General features: G+C 36.4%; 1 protein-coding gene across 1 annotated transcript in view; it reads left to right on the plus strand.

Moving 5' to 3' along the window:
- Positions 1-5,581: 5,581 nt before the first annotated feature.
- The window catches only part of MALRD1 (MAM and LDL receptor class A domain containing 1), a 661,524-nt gene continuing 641,587 nt past the window's right edge, over positions 5,582-25,518 (plus strand). Inside the window, exon 1 of the mRNA XM_019933374.2 lies at positions 5,582-5,693. Coding sequence (XP_019788933.2) covers positions 5,582-5,693 — 112 coding nt within the window. The remainder of the gene's footprint in view (positions 5,694-25,518) is intronic.

Consider the following 25,518-nt stretch of genomic DNA (forward strand, 5'->3'; position numbering starts at 1 on the left):
ACTATTTCCTTTCCAGTGTTGGGGACATTTTTGAGTATAATCTCTTCAAATATTTTCTCAGACCCTGTCTTTTTTCATTCTTCTTCTGGAACACCTATAATTTGAATGTTAGTGTGCTTAATGTTGTCCCAGAGGTCTCTGAGACTGTCCTCCATTCTTTTCATTCTTTTTCTTTGTTCTGAAGCAGTTATTTCCATCATTCTATCTTCCAGCTCACTTATCCATTCTTCTGCCTCAGTTATTGTACTCTCGGTTCCTTCTAGAGTATTTTTAATTTCAGTTATTATGTTCATTACTGTGTTTTTGCTCTTTAGTTCTTCTAGGTCCTTGTTAAACATTTCTTGTATTTTCTCTATTCTATTTCCGAGATTTTGGATCATCTTTACTGTCGTTACTCTGAATTCTTTTTTTCAGGTAGTTTGCCTATTTCCTCTTCATTTATTTTTTCTTGTGGGTTTTTATCTTGCTCCATTGCCTGCAAAATATTTCTGTCATCTTGTTTTGTGTAATTTACAGTATTTGAGGTCTCCTGTCCCTTGGCTTCAGGGTGTAGTAGTTCTTCTTGCTTCTGTTTTCAGTGGTGAGATTTGTCCAGTGGCTTCCATAGCCTTCCTGATGGGAGACAATGGTGCCAGCATTCTGGTGGGTAGAGCTGAATCTTTTCCCTCTGATGAGCAGGGCCATGTCAGGTGGTGTGTTTTGGTGTTTCTGTGAGCTTGGTATGAGTTTAGGTAGTCTGTGCTGATGGGTGGGTTTGTGTTCCTGTCTTGTTTGTTGTTTGGTGTGAGATGTCTAGTGCTGGGAACTCCTGGCATTTGGGTGGAGGCTGGTCTTGGATTCAGATAGAGGCCTCCGTGAGAGCTCTTGCTGATTAATCTTCCTTGGGGCTGGGAATTCTCTAGTGGTCCAGCATCCTGGACTCAGTACTCCCACCCCAGAGCCTCAGGTCCAACTTCCGGTCAAGGAACCAAGACCCCATGAGTCACTTGTCCCTGCAATAAAGGGAATTAAAAAAAAAGAAAAAAAAGACACGACTAACAAAACCCCAGAGAAATAGTAAAAAGTAAAATCAAACAAGCAAAAACAGAGACAAGGAAACACGTACACACAGAAAAGAAACAAAAACAGAACCAAGAAATCAAAAAGCAAGAGGACAACCAGACAAAAGAACCCAAGAATGAAATCAAACACTTAAAAAGAAAACTGACAAAAAAACCACTAAACCAGGGCTTCCCTGGTGGCACAGTGGTTGAGAGCCTGCCTGCCAACGCAGGGGACACGGGTTCGTGCCCCAGTCTGGGACGATCCCACATGCCGCGGAGCGGCTGGGCCCGTGAGCCATGGCCGCTGAGCCTGCACGTCCGGATCCTGTGCTCCACAATGTGAGAGGCCACAACAGTGAGAGGCCCGCGTACCGCAAAAAACAACAATAACAACAACAAAAAACACTAAACCAAAAAATAAAGCAGAGTGCCAACTGAAGAATGAAACAAAGCAAACCAACAAAAATGATGCAAAAAAAAAAGGGGGAAGAAGACAGTACAACAGAAAAGCAACATAGAAATAGAAATATAAAAACAATAAAATAGAAATTATATTAAAGAAAAAACCCCAACAAAACCTCAGGGAAATGGTAAAAACAAAATCAAACAGGGAAACACACACACATGCAAAAGAAACAAAAACAGAACCAAATAAAACAAAAACAAGAGAACAAACAGAAGAACTCAAAAATGAAATCAGACAATTAGGATCAAAACTAACAACACATAAACCTAAAACCAAAACCAAAGCAGTGTGCCAACTGAAGGATAAAGCAAGGAAATATAAGAATCTGATAAAAATGATTAAAAATAACAAAATAGGGAAGAAACAGGACAACAGAAAAACAAAGTAGAAATGGAAATGTATAAGAAAGATTAAAGAATATATTAAAGAAAAAAAATAAGGGAAAAGAGTACAGCACAACAGAAAAGCAAAGTAAAAATAGAAATATATAAAATAAAAATTTAAAAATGTTATATAACATGAAGATCCCAAAAGACTAAAATAAAAAAATATTAAAACAACAAACAGAAACAGAAAGAAAACAAACACCCAGAACCAACAACAGAATAAATCAAAACATAATGAAATTAATGGTAATAATTGTTTCCCTGGGGTCTCAGCTGAAAGTGTCCTTGCACATGCTGTGAGCCACAGCCCACCTCTGCCTCCCCAAGAGGCTCTCCTCTGCCTTTGGGCTGGTCTCTGGACCTGCTGTGGTCCTGTGGGGACCACTCTGATCTGGCCCAATTCCTGCGTGTGCTGCCCCCAAAGTCTACGGCTGCCAGAGCTAGACCATTTTCCTTTGGGGGATACTCACTGTCTACTCAGATATTCCGTAGATGCAGGGTCTACCTAGCTGATCATGGGGATTTCATCTGTAGCTCGTACAGCTGATGGAAACATTCTCTATCTTCTTCCTTAGTCACCCCGTCCCTGGGGTTCAGCTTCGGTTTCATCCCCACTTCAGGACCACAGGAGTCTGGTGCTGAGGCTGCCTTGGAGCTCATAGGTCTGCCCCAGTGAGGGCCGTGCGCAGGGTGGTATGACTGCCTGGATTGCGGGAACGCTGGCAGCACCAAATGCACGGGGAAGCTGGTGGCCACAGGCGCAAGAGATATGGCCCTAGTGAGGGTCTTTTCTGGCATTCGGAATAAGGCATGTGAGGGCCAGCCCTGGCCTGGCTTTTTCTGGTGCCTGGCAGCAGGTGTGCGAGGGCCATCCTAAGGGGGCTTTTTTATTGCTAGGCAGCTGGTGTGCAAGAGCCAGCCCTGAGAGGGCTTCTTTTATCATTCATTGGCAGCGCCGGCATGTGTGGAGAGAGAGGCTACAATAGTGGTTCCACCCGCTGCGTGTGACTCAGCAGTAGTGCCCTGCTGCCATGACAGACCGGTCTTTCTCTGTAGGCATTCCCTGCTGTGGATTTCCTCCCTCCCATCCCCTCAGTCTGTCTTCCCACAGCCATCGGCAGTTCTCGCTCTGGGCCTGATTTCCAATCCCCGCACTCCAGCTTCCACCCCCCTTTCACACCTGTGAACATACGTCCCAGTCTGGGGCACGTATGGCTGTGGTACAGACCATCTGTATTTCTCACTCTGTCTTGTCTGCCTCCCATCGCCCACCTCATCCTTTTCCGACAACATCAAATGCTTTCCTTCTGTCCCAATCGATTTCCCTATCAGAGAGGGGGTTTTGCCGAATTCGGGAATCTCTCCTCTGCTTCAGCTCCCCTGCCCCAGGGTACAGGTCCCGTCCTGCTTCCTCTCCTCCTCCGTCTCCCTTCTTTTTCCCGTCCTACCCAGTTATGCAGGGATCTTTAGTCCTTTCCAGTGTCCAAGGTCTTCTGCTAGTTTTCAGCTAGTGTTCTGTGAGAATTGTTGCATCTAGAGGTGTATTCCTGCTGCATCTGTGGAGAGAGATGAACTCCAAGTCGTCCTCCTCCTCCACCATCTTGAATCCCCACATGATTTTAATACACCGTGGTCATACCAACATTTATTAATCTGACCCCCATGATGGACATTGAATGCTTCTCCTTTTCACTGTTACAAACATTGTTGTGAAGAACGTGTTACTACGTATAAATACATTATGGCCACATTTACATTTTAAATAGGAATACGTTCCAAGAAAATCTAGAATTTTATTTTTCAATGAAAGGAAAAGAAAGTGTTTACGGTAAGAGACTTTTAATCTAAGTTCAGGAAAAAGGCTGCTTCCCAGTTTACTGTTTTCTGCTTTGGGAAGCAACATTTTGTGTCCTCAGCTTGAGCTTTTGACTTACTATTGAATCAGTAAAGAGTGAAGGCCATGCTTCTTTCAATTCTTTTGTCTCTATTCATGGTTTAAAGTGGGGTCCAATAAGAAGTAGGAGCTAAGGAACTGAGTAACACTTAATGTCAGGTGAACACTGTACTTTTCTATACTTTTCTTTTTCATGTGTTGTTGGTGCCAGAACAACTGGTACCTTGTCTCATTAAATTTTTTTTAAAATTTGGTGTACGTGGTTATTTTCCTCTTGGAGCTACAGGTAGAATCAATTAAGTTACATTGAGACAAATACAATCACTAACAATTCCATATATCTGTTCATGTTCTAACCCCCTAGATGGATCAGTGCCTAGAATGTCGTAGGTGTGTAATACATTTTTTTTGAGTAATTGTCAAAAACTTGTTTACAACCTATGCTATAAGGCCTCTGTAAGGGAGATTATATGGTGCGAGAAGCTGAGCTGATATTTGGCATCTGGAAAATCTTCTATTTTAGCTTCTCAGGGACAGTTTTACATAGCATGAGGATTCTCTTTTGCTTCACTATTCATTCAGTGTCTAAGATGCTGGAAATAATAATTCTCCGCCATGATGCAGTTCTATTCAGTCTGAGATACGAGTCCTTAAGGTACAGCATACAGATCACATTAGAAATGGATTTGTAAGAGTCCAGGGCCTTGTCTGGGGTCATGTAATTGAAGACAATTTTCCTGAATGTAATGAGAGCAGCCAAGGCCTAAAAGCTAAGAGTTTAAAAGGAACAGATTTATGTAAGGATGAGAAATGCCAAGCTATTATATGAAGAAAGTAATTTTTCTGTTCTCAAATTGCACTTTCTAAAAGTCAAGGCTCAATTTATTTTACTTATAAATGAATATACCCTTTTGCCCTGCCTCCTCCCTATTTGATTGCAGGGGTTTAGTTCAGAGTAGGAAAAAAAAAAAATACAGTGCTCTTGGTTTCCCTTAGAGGAGAAATGATTATATAATCACCAAATTCAATTAAGAATACAGAAAACATCTTTTTAAAATCTCCATTAAGAAGTATGCTTTCGTTGCCACTGACAAGAAAAAAATGTAGTCTAAAAGCAAGGTAACATTAGCAATCATTTTTTGTCATCCTGGAAAAATAGCTTTAAGAGGTGAAAGCTGATTCTTTCATTAACTATAATGTTACCACTAGCACTATGTTAGTCAGTCTGCTGTATTTGTGCTTCCAAGTGGACAAATATGCTGAATACGTAGAAGGTCTTTTGTCCTATAAATTTAGAAGTCTTTAAGAAATAATGGCTTAAACACATTTAGATTCTGTCTTAGAAGGAAAAACATAGAAATATTGTGTAATGTAACCTGTATTTCTCCAAGTCTCATGAGGGTACATGAGGTAGCAGGAGGGTCCAAATGGGATCACTTCAGAAACAATCATCCTTTATTTGCCGACTGTTAACATCAGCTACCCACGCACATCCTCAAGAGCTCCACCCGCATTACTTTAGCAAGTCCCTGTAAGTGTTTCCAGAGCAGCACAGCACTCACCCTCTTCTCCGGCTGCTGCTGCAGCCTTGTCTCCGTGATGCTGGATGCCTGTGACATTGATCGTCCTTGAGGTGTAGTAATGTAGAGTTAGAAAAATAGTATATGTTAAGTATTCCATTTTCTTATGAACAAGGTCAAATACAAATTGTGCATGACTAGCATTTCTGAAGGAAGGAATTCAGGCTGCCCTGTATTTAACCTAAAATGTGTGAGGGTAAGTGGTGATGGCAATGGTGGTGGTACTTGTAGGAAAAGCTTACAGTACAGTATGGTCTGGTGCCATGTTTATGATTATCTTCATTTTCCAGTTTGGTGAAATTATTACTTTGGAAGTAAGACCAGGTAATTCCTGTTTAGTGATGGCTTTAGTGACTTATAGATTTCATCCTGACATTTTCATAATTTATGTAATTCCAACCATAACAGTCATGCAGTGCAAATTTTGCAATTTATTAAAATTATATGGACATTATAGAGTTAAACCTTTGTAACAACCTCGTGGAAGTACCTCTGTGGGTCATATTTCTAATTAAATTTTACAAATGAAGAAACTGAGGGACTGGGAGGTTATTTAACTTGGCCATAGTGACAAAGGCAAAATCTGAAGCCAGGTTACTTAATTGAAGTGAATACATTTCTTCCTTTACTGTAGTGATTTAAAGAGTCTATTATTTTCTGATAATTTATTAAAACAGTTCTTTGGGGACTTCCCTGGTGGCGCAGTGGTTGAGAGTCCGCCTGCCGATGCAGGGGACACGGGTTCGTGCCCCGGTCCGGGAAGATCCCACATGCCGCGGAGCGGCTGGGCCCGTGAGCCATGGCTGCTGAGGTTGCCCGTCCGGAGCCTGTGCTCCGCAACGGGAGAGGCCAAAACAGTGAGAGGCCCGCATACCACAAAAAAACAAAATAACAACAACAACAAAAAACAGTTCTTTGGTTAAATTCTTCACATGTGCATACACACATGGGCATTCCATAAGTTCATGTTATATTATGCATCCTCCTCTATCTCTTTCTGAGCTTCCCCTCTGCCGTTTTTTCCCTCTCCCATCAAATCACTCTGACCCTCCACCTCTAACACAGGCATCCAATGCTAAAGATATCTTCCTGTTTTCTTCATGCTTAAATAACCATTTAAAATATACATATACATGAAGATGAATAATAATTACATAATATACACAGTTGTCTGCATCTTACTTTTCTCAATAATGCAGTCTGAAAATCTCTCCTAATTTAAGCTTTATTTCTCATTCATTCTTTTTACTAACTACAGGTTAGATCATGGTTGGGCATACTATAAGTTGTACAGTATTCCCTCCACAGTGGGCATTTCAGTTTGTTTGCAATCTTAGCCACTATCAGCAGTGCTGATTTAACATTATTATAATACAAATGTTCTTGTATGGTTGCTGTGTTGAAGGGGTACAATATTCTTAAGTTTAATTGTTGTTGATAGATTGCTTTCCAAAAGGCTTACAATAAGGTAGTAAGAGGCCCTATTTCCGTAAAAAGTGTGTCAGAGTACCCTTTCCTTTTCATTATACCTGTAAGAGATGATAAAAAAAGTTTTTTAGTTTTTGCCAGTCTTACAGGGATAAGATGATATCTCACAGTAACTTTAGTTTGCACTTCCCTTACTGCTACTATAGTTGGGCATCTTTTCCTAATCTATCGTATGTCATTTGGATTAAATCTTTTGTGAATGGCCTTCCTGTATCCTTAGCGCATTTTCTACAGGTAGTTTATCTTTTCCTTGGCTATTGGTAAGAAATTACACTATATTATACATTAATCCTTTGTTTGCATTGTGATATTTTCAAAATCTTATTCATCTGTTAGGCTGTGATATCTTCTATCATACAAAATTGTAAAACTTTTAATAGGTTTATCTTTCATAGCTATTGGGGTTCTATCCATGGTAAAGAATATTTCCTTAGATTCTATATTGTGCAGGGATTTTATTGTTTTATGTCTTATATTTAAGTTTTTTTGTTCTTCTAAAACTTGTTTGTGAGGAAAGAATGAATCTGCTTTAATTTTCTTCCAGATGGAAAGCCAGTTGTTCAGATAGCATTTGTTAAATGTCAGTTTTTCACTGCAATAAAATTCCTCCTTTGTCAAACAGTAACTTCTCAAATACAGTAGATCTATTTCTGAGTTGGGTTTTACAATTCTCTTCCAACAACTATGAAGGCTCTGAGATTTTACCTTACTTCTAAGTTAACAAGAGGGTCTGCCAGTTTTATAGATTCAGGAAGAAAAGTCACGTGAGCCAGAGGCAAAGGACAGTTTATTACTCACAAAAGCAGTAGCCATAGTTCCATAATTCTCCGCCCCCCATCCAGGTTCTCTGAGCCACAGTTCTACAGATTAATGTGGTCAAATCTGAGTACTTTAGCTGCATTATTTGAAGGTTGATAGATTATGATTTCTTTCACTCAGTTCAAAAAATTTGCTAATTTCCACTGTGAATTCTTTGGCTCATATATTATTTAAAGGTGTTGTTTAATTTTCAAATAGTTGGGGTTTCTCATTTTTCTTTCTGTTACTGATTGCTAATTTATAATAATTCCACTGTGGTCAGGTAACATACTCTGTATTATTTAAATGCTTAAAAAATTAGACTCTTTGTGGTTTGGATGTCTTTTTAATATGTTTTTCTTGCCTAGTTGCTCTGGGTAGGATTTCCAGTACTATGCTAAGTAGAAGTGGCTGAGTAGAAGTGGCAAGAGTGAGCAGCCCTGTCTTATTCCTGATGTTAGAGGAAAAGCTTTCAGCTTCTCACCATTGAGTATGATGATGTTAGCTGTGGGTCATACATGGCATTTACTATATTGAAGTATGTTCCTTCTATACCTAATTTATTGATAGTTTTTATCATAAAAGGATGTTGAGTTTTGTCAGATGCTTTTTCTCCGTCTGTTGAGATGATTGAATGATCTCTGTCCTTCATTCTGTTAATGTGGTGTATCACACTGATTTGTGTATATTGAATCATCCCTGCAACTCGGGGATGAATGCCACTTGATCATGGTGTGTAATCCTTTTAATGTGCTGTTGAATTGTGCTATTAGCTTGTATTTTGTTGAGGATTTTGGAGAAAAAAAACTTTTTACACTGTTGGTAGAACTGTAAATTGGTATAACCATTGTGGAAAACACTATGGCGTTTCCTCAAAAAATTAAAAATAGAACTACCGTATCATCCAGCAATCCACTTCTGGGTATTTATCCAAAAGAACTAAAAACAGTAGCTCAGAAAGATACCTCCACCCTCATGTTTATTGCAGCAGTATTTACAATAGCCAAGACACAGAAACAGCCTAAGTCTCCTGTAATGGATAAATGGCTAAAGAAAATGTGGTATGTATATACAATGGAAAATTATTCAGGCTTAAAAAGAAGGAAATTCTGCCATTTATGACAGCCTGGATGAACCTAGAGGACATTGTGCTAAGTGAAATAAGCTAGACACAGCTTGCACAAGGGTTCCCTTTTCTCCATATCCTTGCCAGAATGTGTTACTTCCTACCTTTTTGATAATAGCCATTCTAACAGGTATGAGGTGATATCTCATTGTGGTTTTGATTTGCATTTTCCTGATGATTAGTGATGCTGAGTACTTTTCATGTATCTGTTAACCTTTATGTCTTCTTTGGAAAAAAATGTAAGGTAGATAGCTAGTGGCAAGCAGCCGCATAGCACAGGGAGATCAGCTTGGTGCTTTGTGATCGCCTGGAGGGGTGGGATAGGGAGGGTGGGAGGGAGGGAGGGAGATGCAAGAGGGATGAGATATGGGAACGTATGTATATGTATAACTGATTCATTTTGTTGTAAAGCAGAAACTAACACACCATTGTAAAGCAATTATACTCCAATAAAGATGTTAAAAAAAATGTCTATTCAAATCCTCTGCCCAGTTATTAATCAGATTTTTTTTGGTATTGAGTTGTATGAGTTCTTTATTTAATATTTTGAATATTAACCCTTTATCAGATACGATTTGCAAATATTTTCTTCCGTTCAGAAGATCACCCTTTCCCTTTGTTGATTGTTTCCTTTGCTGTGGAGAGGCTTTTTGTTTTGTTTGATTTAGTCCCATTTGTTCAATTTTGCTTTTGTTGTCTTTGCTTTTGGTGTCAAATCCAAAAAATCATTGCCAAGACTGATGTCAAGAGTTGACTGCTTGTTTTCTTCCAGGAGATTTATGGTTTTAGGTCTTAAGTTCAAGTCTTTCATCCATTTTGAGTTGTATTTTGTATACAGTGCAAGATAGTGGTCCAGTTTCATTCTTTTTCATGGGGCTTTTCAGTTTTCTCAGCATCATTTATTGAAGAGACTACCTTTTACCCATTGTATATTCTTAGTTCCTTTGTCATAAATTAATGGACCATATATGTGTGGGTTTATTTCTGGACTCTCTCATCTGCTGCATCGATTGGTGTGCCTGTTTTTATGCCAGGACCATACTCTTTTTATTACTATATATTTGTAGTATAGGTTGAGATCAGGACGTGTGATGCCTCCATCTTTGTTCTTCTTTCTGAAGATTGTGTTGCCTATTCAAGGGTTTTTCATGGTTTTATGCAAAGAATTGTTTGTTCTATTTCTGTGAAAGATGCCATTGAAATTTCGATAGAGATGATTTCAGTGACTTTTAAAATACTTTTTTCTCTTTATTCCTTAGATTGGAATATTTAAATTTATCTCTCTTCAAGTTTGTTCTAGTCATTTGGAATCTCAAATACGCTATTAAGACTATCCAGCAAAATTTCAATTTTAAATATTGTGAATTTCACTTCTATAATTGCTATTTGGTTTACTATTATAGTTTCCAAATTTATAACATTTTCATCTGTTCATTTGAAAAAAATTTTCATTACATTTTTGAACATGTTTATCATAGCTACTCTGAATTAGGTGCTAATTCCAACATCAGGGTAATTTAGAGTTGGTTTCTCTTGACTGGTTTTCCTCTTGACTGTGGGACAATTTTTTGTTTTGAATTTTTTTTTTCCTCCAAAGTACCTTATGAATTCCAGGTTCTCAAAAGTATATTTTGGTTGATGTAAATACTAGTTTTACATTATTATTTTTTTTTTAATTTTTAAGAGTTTTAAAAAATTGAAGTATAGTTGATGTGCAGTATTTAAGTTACAGGTGTACAATGTGGTGATTCAGTTTTTAAAGGTTATATTCCATTTATAGTTATAAAATAGTGGTTAGATTCACTGTGTTGTACAATATATCCTTGTAACTTATTTTATAAATGTTTGTATTTCCTAATCCTCTACCCCTATATTGCCCCTCCCCCCTAACTTCTCCCCACTGGTAACCACTAGTTCTCTCTGAGAGTCTGTTTCTTTTTTGTTATAGTCACTAGCTTGTTGTATTTTTAAATTACATGTATAAGTGATACTGTACAGTATGTCTTTCTCTGTTTAACTTATTTCACTTAGCATAATACTCTCCAAGTCCATCCATCATTCTTTTCATGGCTGAGTAGTATTCCATTGTATATATTACATGCCACATGTTTTTTTATCCATTCATTTGTTCATGAACACTTAGGTTGCTTCCATATCTTGGTAATTGTAGATAGTGCTTCTGTGAACATTGGAGTGGATGTATCTCCTTGAATTAGTGTTTTTGGTTTTTTTCAGCTATATGCTCAGGGTACAATTGCTGGGTCAGATGGTAGTTCAATTTTTAGTTTTTTGAGAAACTGCCACCCAGTTCTCCACAGCGGCTGCACCAAGTTACATTCCCACCTACAGTATACAAGTGTTCCCTTTTTTCACATCCTCGTCAACATTCGTTATTTGTGTTCTTTTTGATGATAGCCATTCTGACAAGTGTGAGGTGATACCTTGTTGTAGTTACGATTTGCATTTCCTTGATGATTAGTGATGTTGAGCATTTTTTCATGTGCTTGTTGGCCATCTGTATGTCTTCTATGGAAAAATGTCTATTCAGGTCTTCTGCCCATTTTTTAACAGGGTTGTTTTTGTTTTTTTGATACTGAGTTGTAGAGCTGTTTATATATTTTGGATATTAACCCCTCGTCAGTCATGTCATTTGCAAATATATACTCCCATTCAGTAGGTTGTCTTTTTGTTTGGTCAATGGTTTCCCTTACTGTGCAAAAGCTTTTTAAGTTTAATTAGGTCCCGTTTGTTTGTTTTCACTTTTATTTCCTTTGTTTTACGCAACAGATTTAAAATAATTCTATGATTTATGTCAAAGTGTATTCTGCCTATGTTTTCCTCCAGGAGTTTTATGGTTTCTGGTCTTAGGTCTTTAATCCATTTTGAGTTTCTTTTTTTATATGTGTTAGAGAATGTTCTAATTTGATTATTTTACATGTAGCTGTCCAGTTTTCCCATCACCATTTGTTGATGAGACTGTCTTTACTGTATATTCTTGCCTCCTTTGTCATAGATTAATTGACCATAAGTGCATGGCATTATTTCTGGGCTGTCTATCCTGTTCTACTGACCTGTGTCTGTTTTTGTGCTGGTATCATACTGTTTTGATTACTGTAGCTTTGTAGTATAGTCTGAAACTAGGGAGCATGATTCCTCTAGGTCTGGTAAGGTTGTTTTGGCTATTTGGGGTCTTTTGTGTTTCCATACATATTTTAAAATTATTTGCTTTGGTTCTGTGAAAAATGCCGTTGGTATTTTGATAGGGATTGCATTGAATCTGTAGATTGTCTTAGGTACTGTGGTTATTTTAACAGTATTGATTTTTCCCATCTGAGAATACGGTATATCTTTCCATCTGTATCATCTTCAATTTCATTCATCAGTGTCTTATAGTTTTTGGAGTACAGGTCTCTTGCCTCCTTAGATAGGTTTATTCCTAGATATCTTATTATTTTTGATGCAGTGGTAAATGGGATTGTTTAATTTGTTTCTTATGTTTTTGCCTTTTTTTAAATGTCAAGTATTTTTTGTTGTTGTTGTTGTTCAATGGGCATTACTCTTGATATATTGTTGGGGTTGTGGATTTTGTCTTGCACTGTAGAATCTTGGCTTTTGTCCTAGCAGGCATTTTAACATAATTGAATTGCAGCTCCCAGCTCTGTAACCTTTGTGGTGAGCAAGTTGCCGAAATTCCCTCTCAGTTCTTTAAGCGTCCACTTATTTCTTTTACCTGGGGACCTGAAGTCCATGTAGTTCAGGGATCAGAGAAGGATTGGGTTTAGAGTCTGTAAATAGATTTAGTCCTCCTCCTTTATAGCTCTCTTCATAGGCAGTTTTCTCTCAGATCTGAGTTCACATTGTACTGAACTGCTCAGGCTGGAAAGTGTCCTCACAGAAAGAGCTGTGTGAACGTAAATTTCACACACTGCAGTTACTCTTTCAAAAGTCTTTTCTCCTTCAATTCTGAAAGTTTTGCTCACTTTCTAGTCCCTTAACTTAGAATGATCTTTTTATTCACATTTTGTCTAGAGTTTATAATTTTTATCTATGGGAGAGTTATCCACTCTGCCATTACTGGAAGAAGAATCTGTACTGATTTTTAGTATGCTAAAGTAACCATAAATTAAGGAATCTGTCTTAAGGTATCTTGGGAAAGAAAAGCCAAAAAGCAATTTTGAAGCCACAGATTCTTATTTTTTAAATAAACAATCAATCAATAAATGTTTTCTATTTGCAACTCATCCAGTTCACACTGTGAAATAAATCAATTATAGATATTCTAGCTTGTTGCCTAATGTAGTTTCTCCTAAACACATAGTGTTTAGAACACTGTGTGTTTAGAAAAAAGTGTTTAGAACACTGTGTGTTTAGAAAAAAAACAAAGGCTGATCAGCTAATTTGTAGCAAAGCTGAACCTTGTGATGAGTACTTGTTTATAAATGGATAGATTTATATGTGGACTTGAAAGTTCATGGGTCAAAGTCAATGGTAACATGGACTTTGGAGCCTTAGGATTAGTGTATGGAAAAATGTTTTGTGTTTTTGAAACTTTATATGGAAACTGGAAATGAGTATAGGTAAAAGTTACTCGAAACACCTGGTTAAAATGATGAGCTATTTCCTTTCTCATGTCACTGAAGCCAATTAAAGTTTGGTAACATTGGATGAATGAAATGGGTTCAAGGTGACCTTTTGCTCTTTTAAAAAACATTTTCTTTTTCTTTGCCTTTTTTGCCAAGAAGGCTGTAATTTTTATGAAACGAGTTTTATAATATGTATTTGTTAAAAACAAACTAACCAGAGTCATTATATACTTTTCCTTACTATGAATATATGCTTTTGTAGGTTGTTGAAGAGAAGCAAAAAGAGCAAATCTCAATGTTTTAGGCATATCTGGTAATGAATTTGTATGGGAAATAATAGTCAATTATTAAGAATATTGCATTCTTCTTTTTGAGGTGTCAAAGTGACTAGTTTTATATGTAAAGATAGATTAGAATGAGTACTTTGGAGATGGAACTGTATCATACACTTTGTACTCTGGTGTCTAACACAGTACCTGACTCAGTAAAAATCAAAAAATATGTTTTCCCAAGTGTTTTTTACTATAAATATATTTTTCAAGCAATGAAGAATAATTTAGATCATTGGATTTTTATCATTTCTATCACTTTACACATTATTTTCATGCCATATAGTCTTTGTATGAACACTTCAATTCTGGATAAATTTCCTCTTTAAACTATCATAATTGATTGGGTAAGAAAAACTTTATTCTTGAAGTAAAATTTAAAAACTAAGATCTCCTGCTTTGAAAATGAAACAGTTTCAAATTTTAAAATTCAAACGTAGCTAAGGAGACCATTGTTTGAAGGGGAAAATGAGGAGGCGATGAGAATCTTAAGGTGATGGTTGTTCTTTTCTGGTTTTTCTATATGAAATTCCTAGCTCATAGTGGGAAATCAATAAACGTTGCATTAAATTGATGGAGAGTGAATGCTAAGGTTATTAAAATGTTATTAATGTTTTAATATTAGCTAATAAACTGTCAATGAGAAAAAATTCATAGAATACGAGCAATCCATTTCCTGTTTGCACACTCCATCAGAATTTTCAAATATAATAACTTTCAGTGAGCTACCTAAATATATTTATCCCTCCCCCTTTTCTGTAGAATTTCATTACATATGTTAACTTGTTTAGATTTGCTGTTTGTTTACTGTTTCTGGCAGCTATTACACAGTATGATGAAGAGTTGTGTGTTTTGCAGTTATTCTGACTGACAAGGATTTTGTTAGAAGGGCTGTGTGTCCGTGAGTGGATACCAACCCAAGACTTATTTTAGGAAAAGACCACCCCAATGCTCACTGTTTTCTCTTCCCCTAATACGTACTGGGACTGTTGATCATGAATATGAAGATAAATTGTCTGTAATATAGCATATTGTGCAATTGCCCTTTATTCCCAACTTTACTCTTTTTTTGACCTTGTGTTTTTCCATTCCTTTTTATGCAACTTCTACGAAATGACAGTAAGAATAATCCATAGTTGTAATATTGTTGATATTTTTCTAGTTTCTTTCACATATACCAACTACCCAGATAAATTGAAAATTAAACAGAAGGATCTGTTTCATATTATCAGTCAGTAGTGTCTAGTCAGAGAAAAGAAACCACTTTGGGTATTTTGAGTAGAGAGGGATGTAATGTAGACATCATTACAATGATGCTGATGGGGCTGGAAGAAGAAAGAGGATAAGTGTTACTGTCCCTTTGCTGGAACCCAATATTCCCCCTTGACACCTGTGGCTGTTGAGAACCTCACAGCTGCTGGGGAACCGCTTTCCTCCTCATTTTGAATTTGGAGATAGATTTTTTTGTTTGTTTTAAAACTTTGAGTATGTAGCTCAATAAAAGTGAACTGTATTTAATATGAGTTATTGAGTATAAAACCAAGTTAATGAAAACACTTCTGTTAGTATCGGCTGGTGTAATACTATGACGGCCCCATTAGCTTTTGAATTCCTATGTGCAAGGTCCCTATCTTTATTCAGTGTTTGTTGAATTGAGTGAAGGAATTTGTGTTTTGTGTCTTCATAAAGGGTGTGTGAAAGAGGGAATATCTAGATAACTAAATTTTATTACGCTTTTTCCTCAGTCTTGGAAAACTGATTAATTTTTATGCCTCCTATTTGCTTCTAAGAACTTCAGGGAGAAACTGATAGAATTGATAGGGTTGGGATGTGTCTGCTAGTTCATACTTAAACGTATAATATTGTACTAGGCATAATAGACTGTTACTTGAAATTTATGTTTATATATTTGTATTAAATATTTGAATATGAAGGTATAATCGTAGAATTCTAAGTTTCAGAGATTTTGTTGTTGTGGAATGAAAAATTTTAAAGTATTGAATAAATTCTATATAATGAAGGATTTCAAGAGTACAGAAAAGTGTAGAGACTAATAGGATGAATATTATTTGCCTATCACGTATTTAGCCTCAGAATTTGGAAAAGATTTTAAACATAAGAAAGCACAGTAAGTAACAATTACATTTTAATGAAATCTTTAAAAATTTGAGTTGATTCTTGAAAGTTATTTCTACCTCCAAGAACTAAAAATCCTATTTCTAAATGAGATATTCCAGAAATTGTACTTTAGTTATTTTAACATTTTAATAGGTGCATTAAATATTGTCAGTTCAATCTCTTTGTCAGTTTTATATTAAAAACTGTTTATCATCCTATTTTTGGAAAATTACCTCCTTCTATTCCTCTAGTTAATACTATATGGCACATGAAAAACTCCATAAAAATGTCTAGACCAAAATCAAAATATGTGAGAACTTGTGCACATAATAAGAATACAGGAATATCATGTATGTTTTGGGCATGTGGCATTATCAAGCATGATCTTGTTTCACAGAATAGTTTACTTGGAATAAAATTATGGATCTATTATTTAAATGAGATAAAGGATTATATGGTTCTTTATGCAGAAAATATTATCTCGTTTCTCTTTATTATCTCATTTGGTTTTAGGTGAAGGATGTCAGATTGTATAATGGGGAAACCTATTCTCATTTTCACCAAGGCTGCCCAAATTTAATACATGTGCTTCAAGCTTCAGTATCCTTCTAAGTAATAATCTGCTATGTCTCTTACTATTTTGTTTGTCAAATGTGGGCAAGGGCATTGTGAGACTTAAAATTTTGCTCTGCTCAACTGCCTGTAACAATATTAATTGAAATTATTATAGTTTTCTATGATATTAAAAGTTTTAATTTTCTCCAATTTCTAATGTTTTTTTCAAAATTTTCAGTTATTGGAATCATTTGAGGTAGTACCCAAAGACACTCCCATAAAATATTTTTAACAAATAACATAATGAAATAAATACTTAGGTCTAGGTCCGAAAGAGTTTTTTTCTTCCAATAAAATCAATTCAAAGTAAATCATTCATTACCTATATTCTTCATGTCTTTGTACACATTTAGAAAAATAAACGGACCGGCCTTATCTAAATGTCTTTTGTATTTTGCATCTATGTGGAATTTACTCAAAAAAAGATTCCTTAAGGCTAATGTAGAATTATATTTTACTTATCCCCTTCCCAAATAAGCGCACACACACACACACACACACACACACACACACACACACACACACACACACACACACACACACACACACACATCACATCTTGTCAGGTAGTCCACACTTATTTTACCCAAAGGAAAAATAAAGTAATAATAGTGGTGCAGTGCAGGGGAAAAAATAAAAGGGTCAGCTTTAACAGGCGTGCCGTTTCTGGGAATAAAAATAGCAGGAGGGTTTCAAATAATTCTTAAGAGGAGTAGAATGGCAATTTACTTAATACCACGTTAAGATGAAGATTTAAAATTTATACTTCTTAGAAGGACATGATTTGATTCTCCACGTTTAATAAAATAAGGCCACCACTTGCCTGGAAATGCATGCGGGAAACAAAATGGCTGCTGTTGAAGAATTACCTTGATCAAATCAACCAAATAGTATTTAACTGTTTACTGCCATACTAGGCACTCAGAATGCAAAATAAGATGAATAATTTAATTATGAGGATGAGAAATTAAACTACAAAATAATGATTTTTTAGGGAGTATAGGGTAGATATGATTGGGAGCCCTGGTTTTTAACTTGAGGGATAAGCCCTATTAGGTTAGGCAGTGGGTAGAGTTTCAGACACACAGGTGAAGAAAATACATAGGCGTGCAAGTGAGTGTTAGGTGTGTAGGTAGGACCTGGGTAAGAAGGCCTGATGACACTCAAGCCCTTAGCATTACTTTAGACCTGATTTATTTGAAAAGTTCAGCCCTAGAGATAAAGGTTGACTAATGGGGCAGGGTTTGATTTACCTACCGATAAGGAAGACAAGCTGTTGTCCAGAAAACTTCTTTTTTTTTTTTTAACATCTTCATTGGAGTATAATTGCTTTACAATGGTGTGTTAGTTTCTGCTTTATAACAAAGTGAATCAGTTATACATATACATATGTTCCCATATCTCTTCCCTCTTGTGTCTCCCTCTGTATAAGAAAACCTATAGTGAAAAATTATCAGAACCTTGGTCCTGATAAGGCAAGGGAAAGATGCTGAAACTGCACAGGAGACTGGTGATGTTCATGAGGACATATTTACGCAGTGAGAAAACATTCAAGTATTTGTAAAGGCCCCCTTTTGATTAACTAATCAATCTATATGGTGTAGTAAAGTCTGAGACAAAACCATTAAAAGAAAGTTAAACACTTTCAAATATATATCTGGTTTATTGTTGTTTGACAAGAAATGAGGAAAACCTGCAGCTTTTCTCCTCTGCTAGAAATTTGATAAAGACCTGCATTTTATTTGCAGTGCTGGGGCATTTCTCCATTATTTCCTTCTCCGAAGTCTTCTGCCTTGAGCTCAGATTTCCTTTAATGTAAGAGCAGAAGTGCTTCTACATAATAGAATCCAATTCTTTGATTTCCTGTGATAAGTCTTTATTTTAAAATGACTGTAATGCAATGGATTTTGTTCCTTCTCTATCTTGCATATTTTTGACCCTTTTCTTTTGAAACCCCAACTAATTATTTTACTTTCTTTTGACTATGCCTGATACAAAGAAAAAAAATAGGAAGCTAAAACTCAGTGATCTCAAGGTGGGATTTGGGTGGGTGGGGGTAAAGTATTTGAAATCAATGGGAAACTTTTCGTTTTTGATGTGAACATTTGGGGACATCTGGTAAATGGGGAATATGCGTTGGGCAAGTCGCTTGATCTCTGAGGGCCTTGTCATTTGAGAAGGTGGGACAACATGACTTGTGACTTAACCTTTCAATCATTCCATAGGGACATAACATGTCCTACTGAAAAGTCATACTGGGTTTTTATCAGCCTTTGCACGTAAATTCCTGGCACCCAGCATAGTACTCTGCAAATAGTTAAGTACTCATTCATACAAGGAATGAATGGCATGGATTTTTCTGGTGTAATTGACTCCAGTTGGAAAATCATATGGTACATAGTGCTATCTGTAAGCATTAACAGTACCTCTGTTTCTACCTGATGTTTTCATTATCTTCCTTGTTTATTTCCTTCCTCAAACTATCAATGCCTCGTTATGTTACTGATTCCAAGAAATTTGAAAAAAGCTGAGAAAAGTCTCACTTTTAAAATTTGATAGTAAATCTAACAAGTAAAATTAATTATAGCTGAAAGGATTTTCACCACATCTCTCAAATTTACCATTAAACTGTAACCAGGAAAGGTAAAGTGTAAAACCAGCAGAGATTGTTCAGAGGAGTTATATGCTAGTGAAAATAGGAAATTTTAATAGAAATGGTTTTGCACACTTTGGTGATTGTTATAATTAGAGATCCTGAATTTAAAGTGGGATGAAAATGTTCACTGACAAGACACTTTGATAGCTTTCTGAATGAAAACATCCAGGTACTTTGTAGTTTTAATTCTTTTGAATGCTTCATCTCTGTTAGCTGTCCTGATCTAATTTATTTCTTTATACAGTGTCAATGTCAGAAATCTGATCTAAAAATTTTTAAGTTAAACATGTGGCTATTTGTAAAGTTTTCATTTACATTAGTATTTAGCAGTATGGCATTACAATTGTATTTTGAGCAACGAAATAGCTTCACATTTTCATTAATTGAGAAAGAATGGGAAAAATCAGGGCATGACCATGACATGGCACACTCTTGCCAGATACTAGTAGTGTCTTATGTATGAAAGGCTTTACACATTTCGTTAAAATGTTCATAAAACGTTTTCTAAGTGTGCAGCATAGCCTCTTAAGTAATTCCTTGAATGTTAGCCACACTAATTCTACTTCAATAAATTAATTTTTTTAAAAAGATGAAAAAACCAGGCAAAATTGTGGTCAAAGATTTTTGCCACATCACTGTTTCAAGATACAAATAAATAGGTAGAAACTGTTACCTGAAAACTGCATTCACCTCTTGGTGGTCATTGAACCAGAAGGCACAACCAAGGCAAAGAGCAGGAGAATGAAGGATTTATTACTTGCAGCAAGAGAACACCAGGGATCTTTCCCAAAGCTATGTCTCCCCAGTCTGCAAAATTGGAAGTTTTAAACTAAGGGTTCATGCATATTCATGAAGGGGCCTGGGTGGTGGACAGATTCCAAGCTTTAGTTGATTGAAGTCAGGAGGGTCAGAAAAAGTCAACATCATCATCCCTTAGGTGCCAGTTGATCTGGTAGTTGAGCCTCAGGCTAATCTTCACCATTGAAACAGAACTGGGGCTCTTTACAACTGATACATTATCTTTGCTATTGTTACTTCTCTTTCCTGATAACAGTTTGTTTCTGTTAAGATCACTAATTGTTCCCTTAAGATCACTAATTCCTGAGACCTTTTCACGGACAATCACTGCAGCCAGGCTTAGATTATAAAATGGCTTAGGTCAAAAATGGCTTCTCTTATGTCAGGAAAGTGTGCCTGGTTCTTTCTCTGGGGACCCCCTACCCTATCTGCTTATACTACTACTTATATGTGAAGATACAATTAAATATTCAGCAATAGAAAAAGAATAACCTATCGCATTCATAAAATAAAATTTATAAAAACTGACATTTTTGCACAGTTTTTACTTGGTGAAACACATCTTACACACATAGTAAAACACGGTGTGATGTTAAATGGAAAAAGCAGAATAGAGGAATGAATATATGGCGTGACCTATTTATAAGTAGAACAGAATATATTAATTGGAAGTAGAAAAAAATCAGCAGTTGGCTCTGGGGGATATTATTAAAGGTGATTTTAATGTTACTCTTTATAGCTTACGCAGTTCCTACAATTATTTTGTTTTTACTCCTTTAGTATTTTGTAATATACTTTATTTTTTAGAGCATTTTAAAAAACATTTGTGTTCAGGTTTTTGTGTGGGCATAAGTTTTTAATTCATTTGAGTAAATACCTAGGAGGGCAATTGATTATTTTTATTAAGGAAATCTAATTTATCAGTTTTTTTCTTTCATGAATCATGCTTTTGTTATCCTATCTAAAAAGTCATCACCAAACTCAAGGTCACGCAGATTTTCATACTATGCTATCTTCTAGAAGTTTTATTTTGTATTTTACATTTAGGTCTATGACCCATTTTTGACTTAATTTTCGTGAAAGGTTTAAAATCTCTTTCTAGATACTTTAAAAAAACTTTAAGTATACTTGATTTACAATGTTACATTCATTTCAGGTGTACAGCATAGTGATTTAATATTTTTATAGATTATACTTCATTTAACGTTATTGTCAAATATTGTTTTATACATAACATCTTTGTCTATTTTATAGTAGCTTAATACCTCTTAATTCTTCGTAGATTTTTTTTGGCATGTGGATGTCCAGTTGTTCCAACACTATTTGTTAGAAAGACTCCTTTTTCCATCGCATTGTCTTTGCTCCTTTGTCAAAGATCAGTTGACTACATTTGCGTATGTCTGTTTCTGGGCTCTCTATTCTGATCTGTTGGCCTATTTGTCTGTTTTTCTGGCTCTGCCACACTGTCTTGATTATTGTAGATCTATAGTAAGTCTTGATGTCAGGCAGAGCCTGTCCTCTGACTTTGTTTTCTGCTTCAGTCTTGAACTTCCATTTGCGATCTTAGCACATGAATCGGTGTTCTTTAAATTCCTCATCTGATAATTCCAAAATCTCTGCCATATCTAAGTCTGCTTCTCATGCTTGCTTTATGTCTTCAGTATGTGTTTATTTTTAGCATTATCGTAATATTTTGTGAAAAGGTGGACGTGATGAACTGGGTAAAAGATCAGGTAAACAGGCCTTTAGTTTGAGGTTTTATGTTTACCTGGCTAGAAGTTAGGCTGTGTTTACTCTTGGCTGTAGCTGGAGGTCTCAGAGGTTAAAATGTCCTCTGGTGGCCTTGTTATTGTCTCCTCTGTCATCTTTGGGTTTCTCTAGAAAATTCTCAAACAGGGTCTGAGATTTCTAGTTCTTGGAGCTGTAATTACCTGCTATCATACCGGTGTCTGATTGTGTTTCTGGACTGTAAACTTGTCCAAATGCTTCTCAGCCATCCACACCCCTCACACCCTCCTAGGAGAGATAGGAAGGCTAGAGGGGGCTGGAGTTGGTTAGGTTGTGGTGGAACCTACATTAATTAGTATCTGGTAAAATAGTTTTCCTTGAAGGCAGGTCTTTGTCGAGGAGAACAGAACCCTCTGAGAGTATTTCAAAGTGGTTACTTTTTCCCTATCCCTGCTGGAAATTTGTGAGGCTTTTTCACCAGTCTTTACCCTAAGAACCTGATAGGGCTCCTAGAGGTCAACTCATGAAAGTGGTGGAGGTGGGGAATCTCCCTAAGGCTGGGTTCTCAGGAAGTTTTATCTCTCAATCTTGTCCCTGCTCATTTTGCAACAATTCATTAATTACCCTTTAAGTTTTCCTACCAGTTACTGGCTCCTAGGATGGTTCTTGCTCCTGGTATACTGTGATCATCTGTGTTTGCCTCTATCTCCAGTTTTGGGGGTGACCTTCTGTTGTGTAACCTCAATTGATGATTTCACATATATATAAAGTCAGTAGTCAGATAATTTTCAAAGGCTTTTATAAAAGTGTTCCCAGCGTGTATTGATGAGCCAGACTCATCAAGAAAGACAGGGAGAGGACACAAAATCAATAGAATTAGAAATGAAGAAGGAGAAATCACAACTGACCCCACAGAAATACAGAGGATTATAAGAGACTACTACAAACAACTATATGCCAATAAAATGGACAACCACGAAGAAGTGGAAAAATTCTTGGAAAGGTACAATTTTCCAAGACTGAACCAGGAAGAATTAGAAAATATACACAGACCTATCACATATAATGAAATTGAAACCGTAATTAAAAATCTCCCAACAAACAAAAGTCCGGGACCAAATGGCTTCACAGGCGAATTCTATCAAACATTTAGAGAAGAGCCTAACACCCATCCTTCTCAAACTCTTCAAAAAAATTGCACAGGAAGGAACACTCCCAAATTCATTCTACGAAGCCACCATCACCCTGATACCAAAACCAGAAAAAGATATCACAGAAAAAGAAAATTACAGACCAATATCACTGATGAACATAGATGCAAAAATCCTGAAAAAAATACTAACAAACAGAATCCAACAGCACATTAAAAGGATCATACACCATGATCAAGTGGGATTTACCCCAGGGGTGCAAGGATTCTTTAATATATGCAAATCAATCAATGTGATACACCACATTAACAAATTAAGGAATAAAAACCATATGATCATCTCAATAGATGCAGAAAAAGCTTTTGACAAAATTCAACACCCATTTATGATAAAAACTCTCCAAAAAATGGGCATAGAGAGAACCTACCTCAACATAATAAAGGCCACATAGGAAAAGCCCACAGCGAGCATCGTACTCAATGGTGAAAAACTGAAAGCATTTCCACTAAGATCAGGAAGAAGACAAGGATATCCACTCTCAACACTATTATTCAACATAGTTTTGAAAGTCTTAGCCACGGCAATCAGAGAAGAAAAAGAAATAAAAAGAATACAAATTGGAAAAGGAGAAGTAAAACTGTCACTGTTTGCCAATGACATGATACTATACATAGAAAATCCTAAAGATGCTACCAGAAAACTACTGGAACTAATCAATGAATTTGGTAAGGTTGCAGGATACAAAATAAATGCACAGGGATCTCTGGCATTCCTATACACCAACAATGAAAAATCAGAAAGAGAAATTAAGGAGACATTCCCATTTATCATTACAACAAAGAGAATAAAATGCCTAGGAATAAACCTGCCTAAGGAGGTGAAAGACTTGTACTCAGCAAACTATAAAACACTGATATAAGAAATCAAAGATGACATAAACAGGTGGAGAAATATACCATGTTCTTGGATTGGAAGAATCAGTATTGTGAAAATGACTACTATCCAAAGCAGTCTACAGGTTCTGTGCAATCCCTATCAAACTACCAGTGGCATTCTTTACAGAATTAGACCAGAAATTTTTATAATTTGTGTGGAAACACAAACGACCCTGAATAGCCAAAGCAATCTTGAGAAAGAAAAACGGAGTTGGAGAGATCAGGCTCTCTGACTTCAAACTATACCACAAAGCTACAGTAATCAAGACAGTATGGTACTGGCACAAAAAGTACAGGATAGAATGCCCAGAGATAAACCCGCGCCCGTATGGGCACCTAATTTATGATAAAGGAGGCAAGAACATAAAATGGAGGAAAAACAGCCTCTTCAATAAGTGGTGCTGGGAAAACTGGACAGCTACATGTAAAAGAATGAAATTAGAACACTATCTAACACCATACACAAAAATAAAATGGATTAAAGACCTAAATGTAAGGCCAGACACTAGAAAACTCTTAAGGAAAACATAGGCAGAACACTCTATGACATAAATCACACCAAGATCCTTTATGACCCACCTCCTAGAGTAATGGAAATAAAAACAAAAATAAACAAATGGGATGTAATTAAACTTAAAAGTTTTGCACAGCAAAGGAAACCATAAACAGGACAAAAAGACAATACTCAGAATGGGAGAAAATACTTGCAAATGAAACAACAGACAAAGGATTAATCTCCAAAGTATACAAACAGCTCATGGAGCGCAATATCAAAAAAACAATCCAGTTAAAAAATGGGCAGAAGACCTAAATAGACATTTCACCAAGGAAGACATACAGATGGCCAAGAGGCACATGAAAAGATGCTCAACATTGCTAATTATTAGAGAAATGCAAATCAAAACTACAATGAGGTATCACCTCATGCCTGTCAGAATGGCCATCATCAAAAAATCTAGAAATAGTAAATGCTGGAAAGGGTTTGGTGAAAAGGGAATCCTCCTGCACTGTTGGTGGGAATGTAAATTGATACAACCACCATGGAAAACAGTATGGAGATTCCTTAAAAAACTAAAAATAGAACTACCATATGACGCAGCAATCCCACTACTGGACATATACCCTGAGAAATTCAAGAGGAGACACGTACCACAATGTTCATTGCAGCACTATTTACAATAGCCAGGACATGGAAACAACCTTAAATATCCATCAACAGATGAATGGATAAAGAAGATGTGGCACATATATACAATGGAATATTACTCAGACTTAAAAAAAAAATGAAATTGAGTTATTTGTACTGAGGTGGATGCACCTAGAGTCTGTCATACAGAGTGAAGTAATTCAGAAAGAGAAAAACAAATACCATATGCTAATGCATATATATGGACTCTAAAAAAAAAAATGGTACTGATGGACCCAGTTGCAGGGCAGGAATAAAGACAATGGAATTGAGGAAGGGGGTGGGAGGGCGAAGTGAGAGTAGCATCGATATATGTACATTACTGAATGCAAAATAGTTGGCTGGTGGGAAGCAGCAGCATAGCACAGGGAGATCAGCTCTGTGCTTTCCAATGACCTGGAGGGGTGGGATGGGGAGGATGGGAGGAAGGTGCAAGAGGGAGGGGATATGGGGACATCTGTATGCATCTGGCTGATTCACTTCGTTGTGCAACAGAAACTAACACAGTATTGTGAAGCAAGTATACTCCAATAAAGATCTGTTTAAAAAAAAAACTATCGTGAAGAAATCCCTCCTCTTCACTTAAACAATACGTCTTCTAGAATCATCTCATTTTTAATCTAGTATTTTAACCAAAT

Source organism: Tursiops truncatus, chromosome 2 (assembly GCF_011762595.2).
Source record: "Tursiops truncatus isolate mTurTru1 chromosome 2, mTurTru1.mat.Y, whole genome shotgun sequence".
NCBI classification, from domain to species: Eukaryota; Metazoa; Chordata; class Mammalia; order Artiodactyla; family Delphinidae; genus Tursiops; species Tursiops truncatus.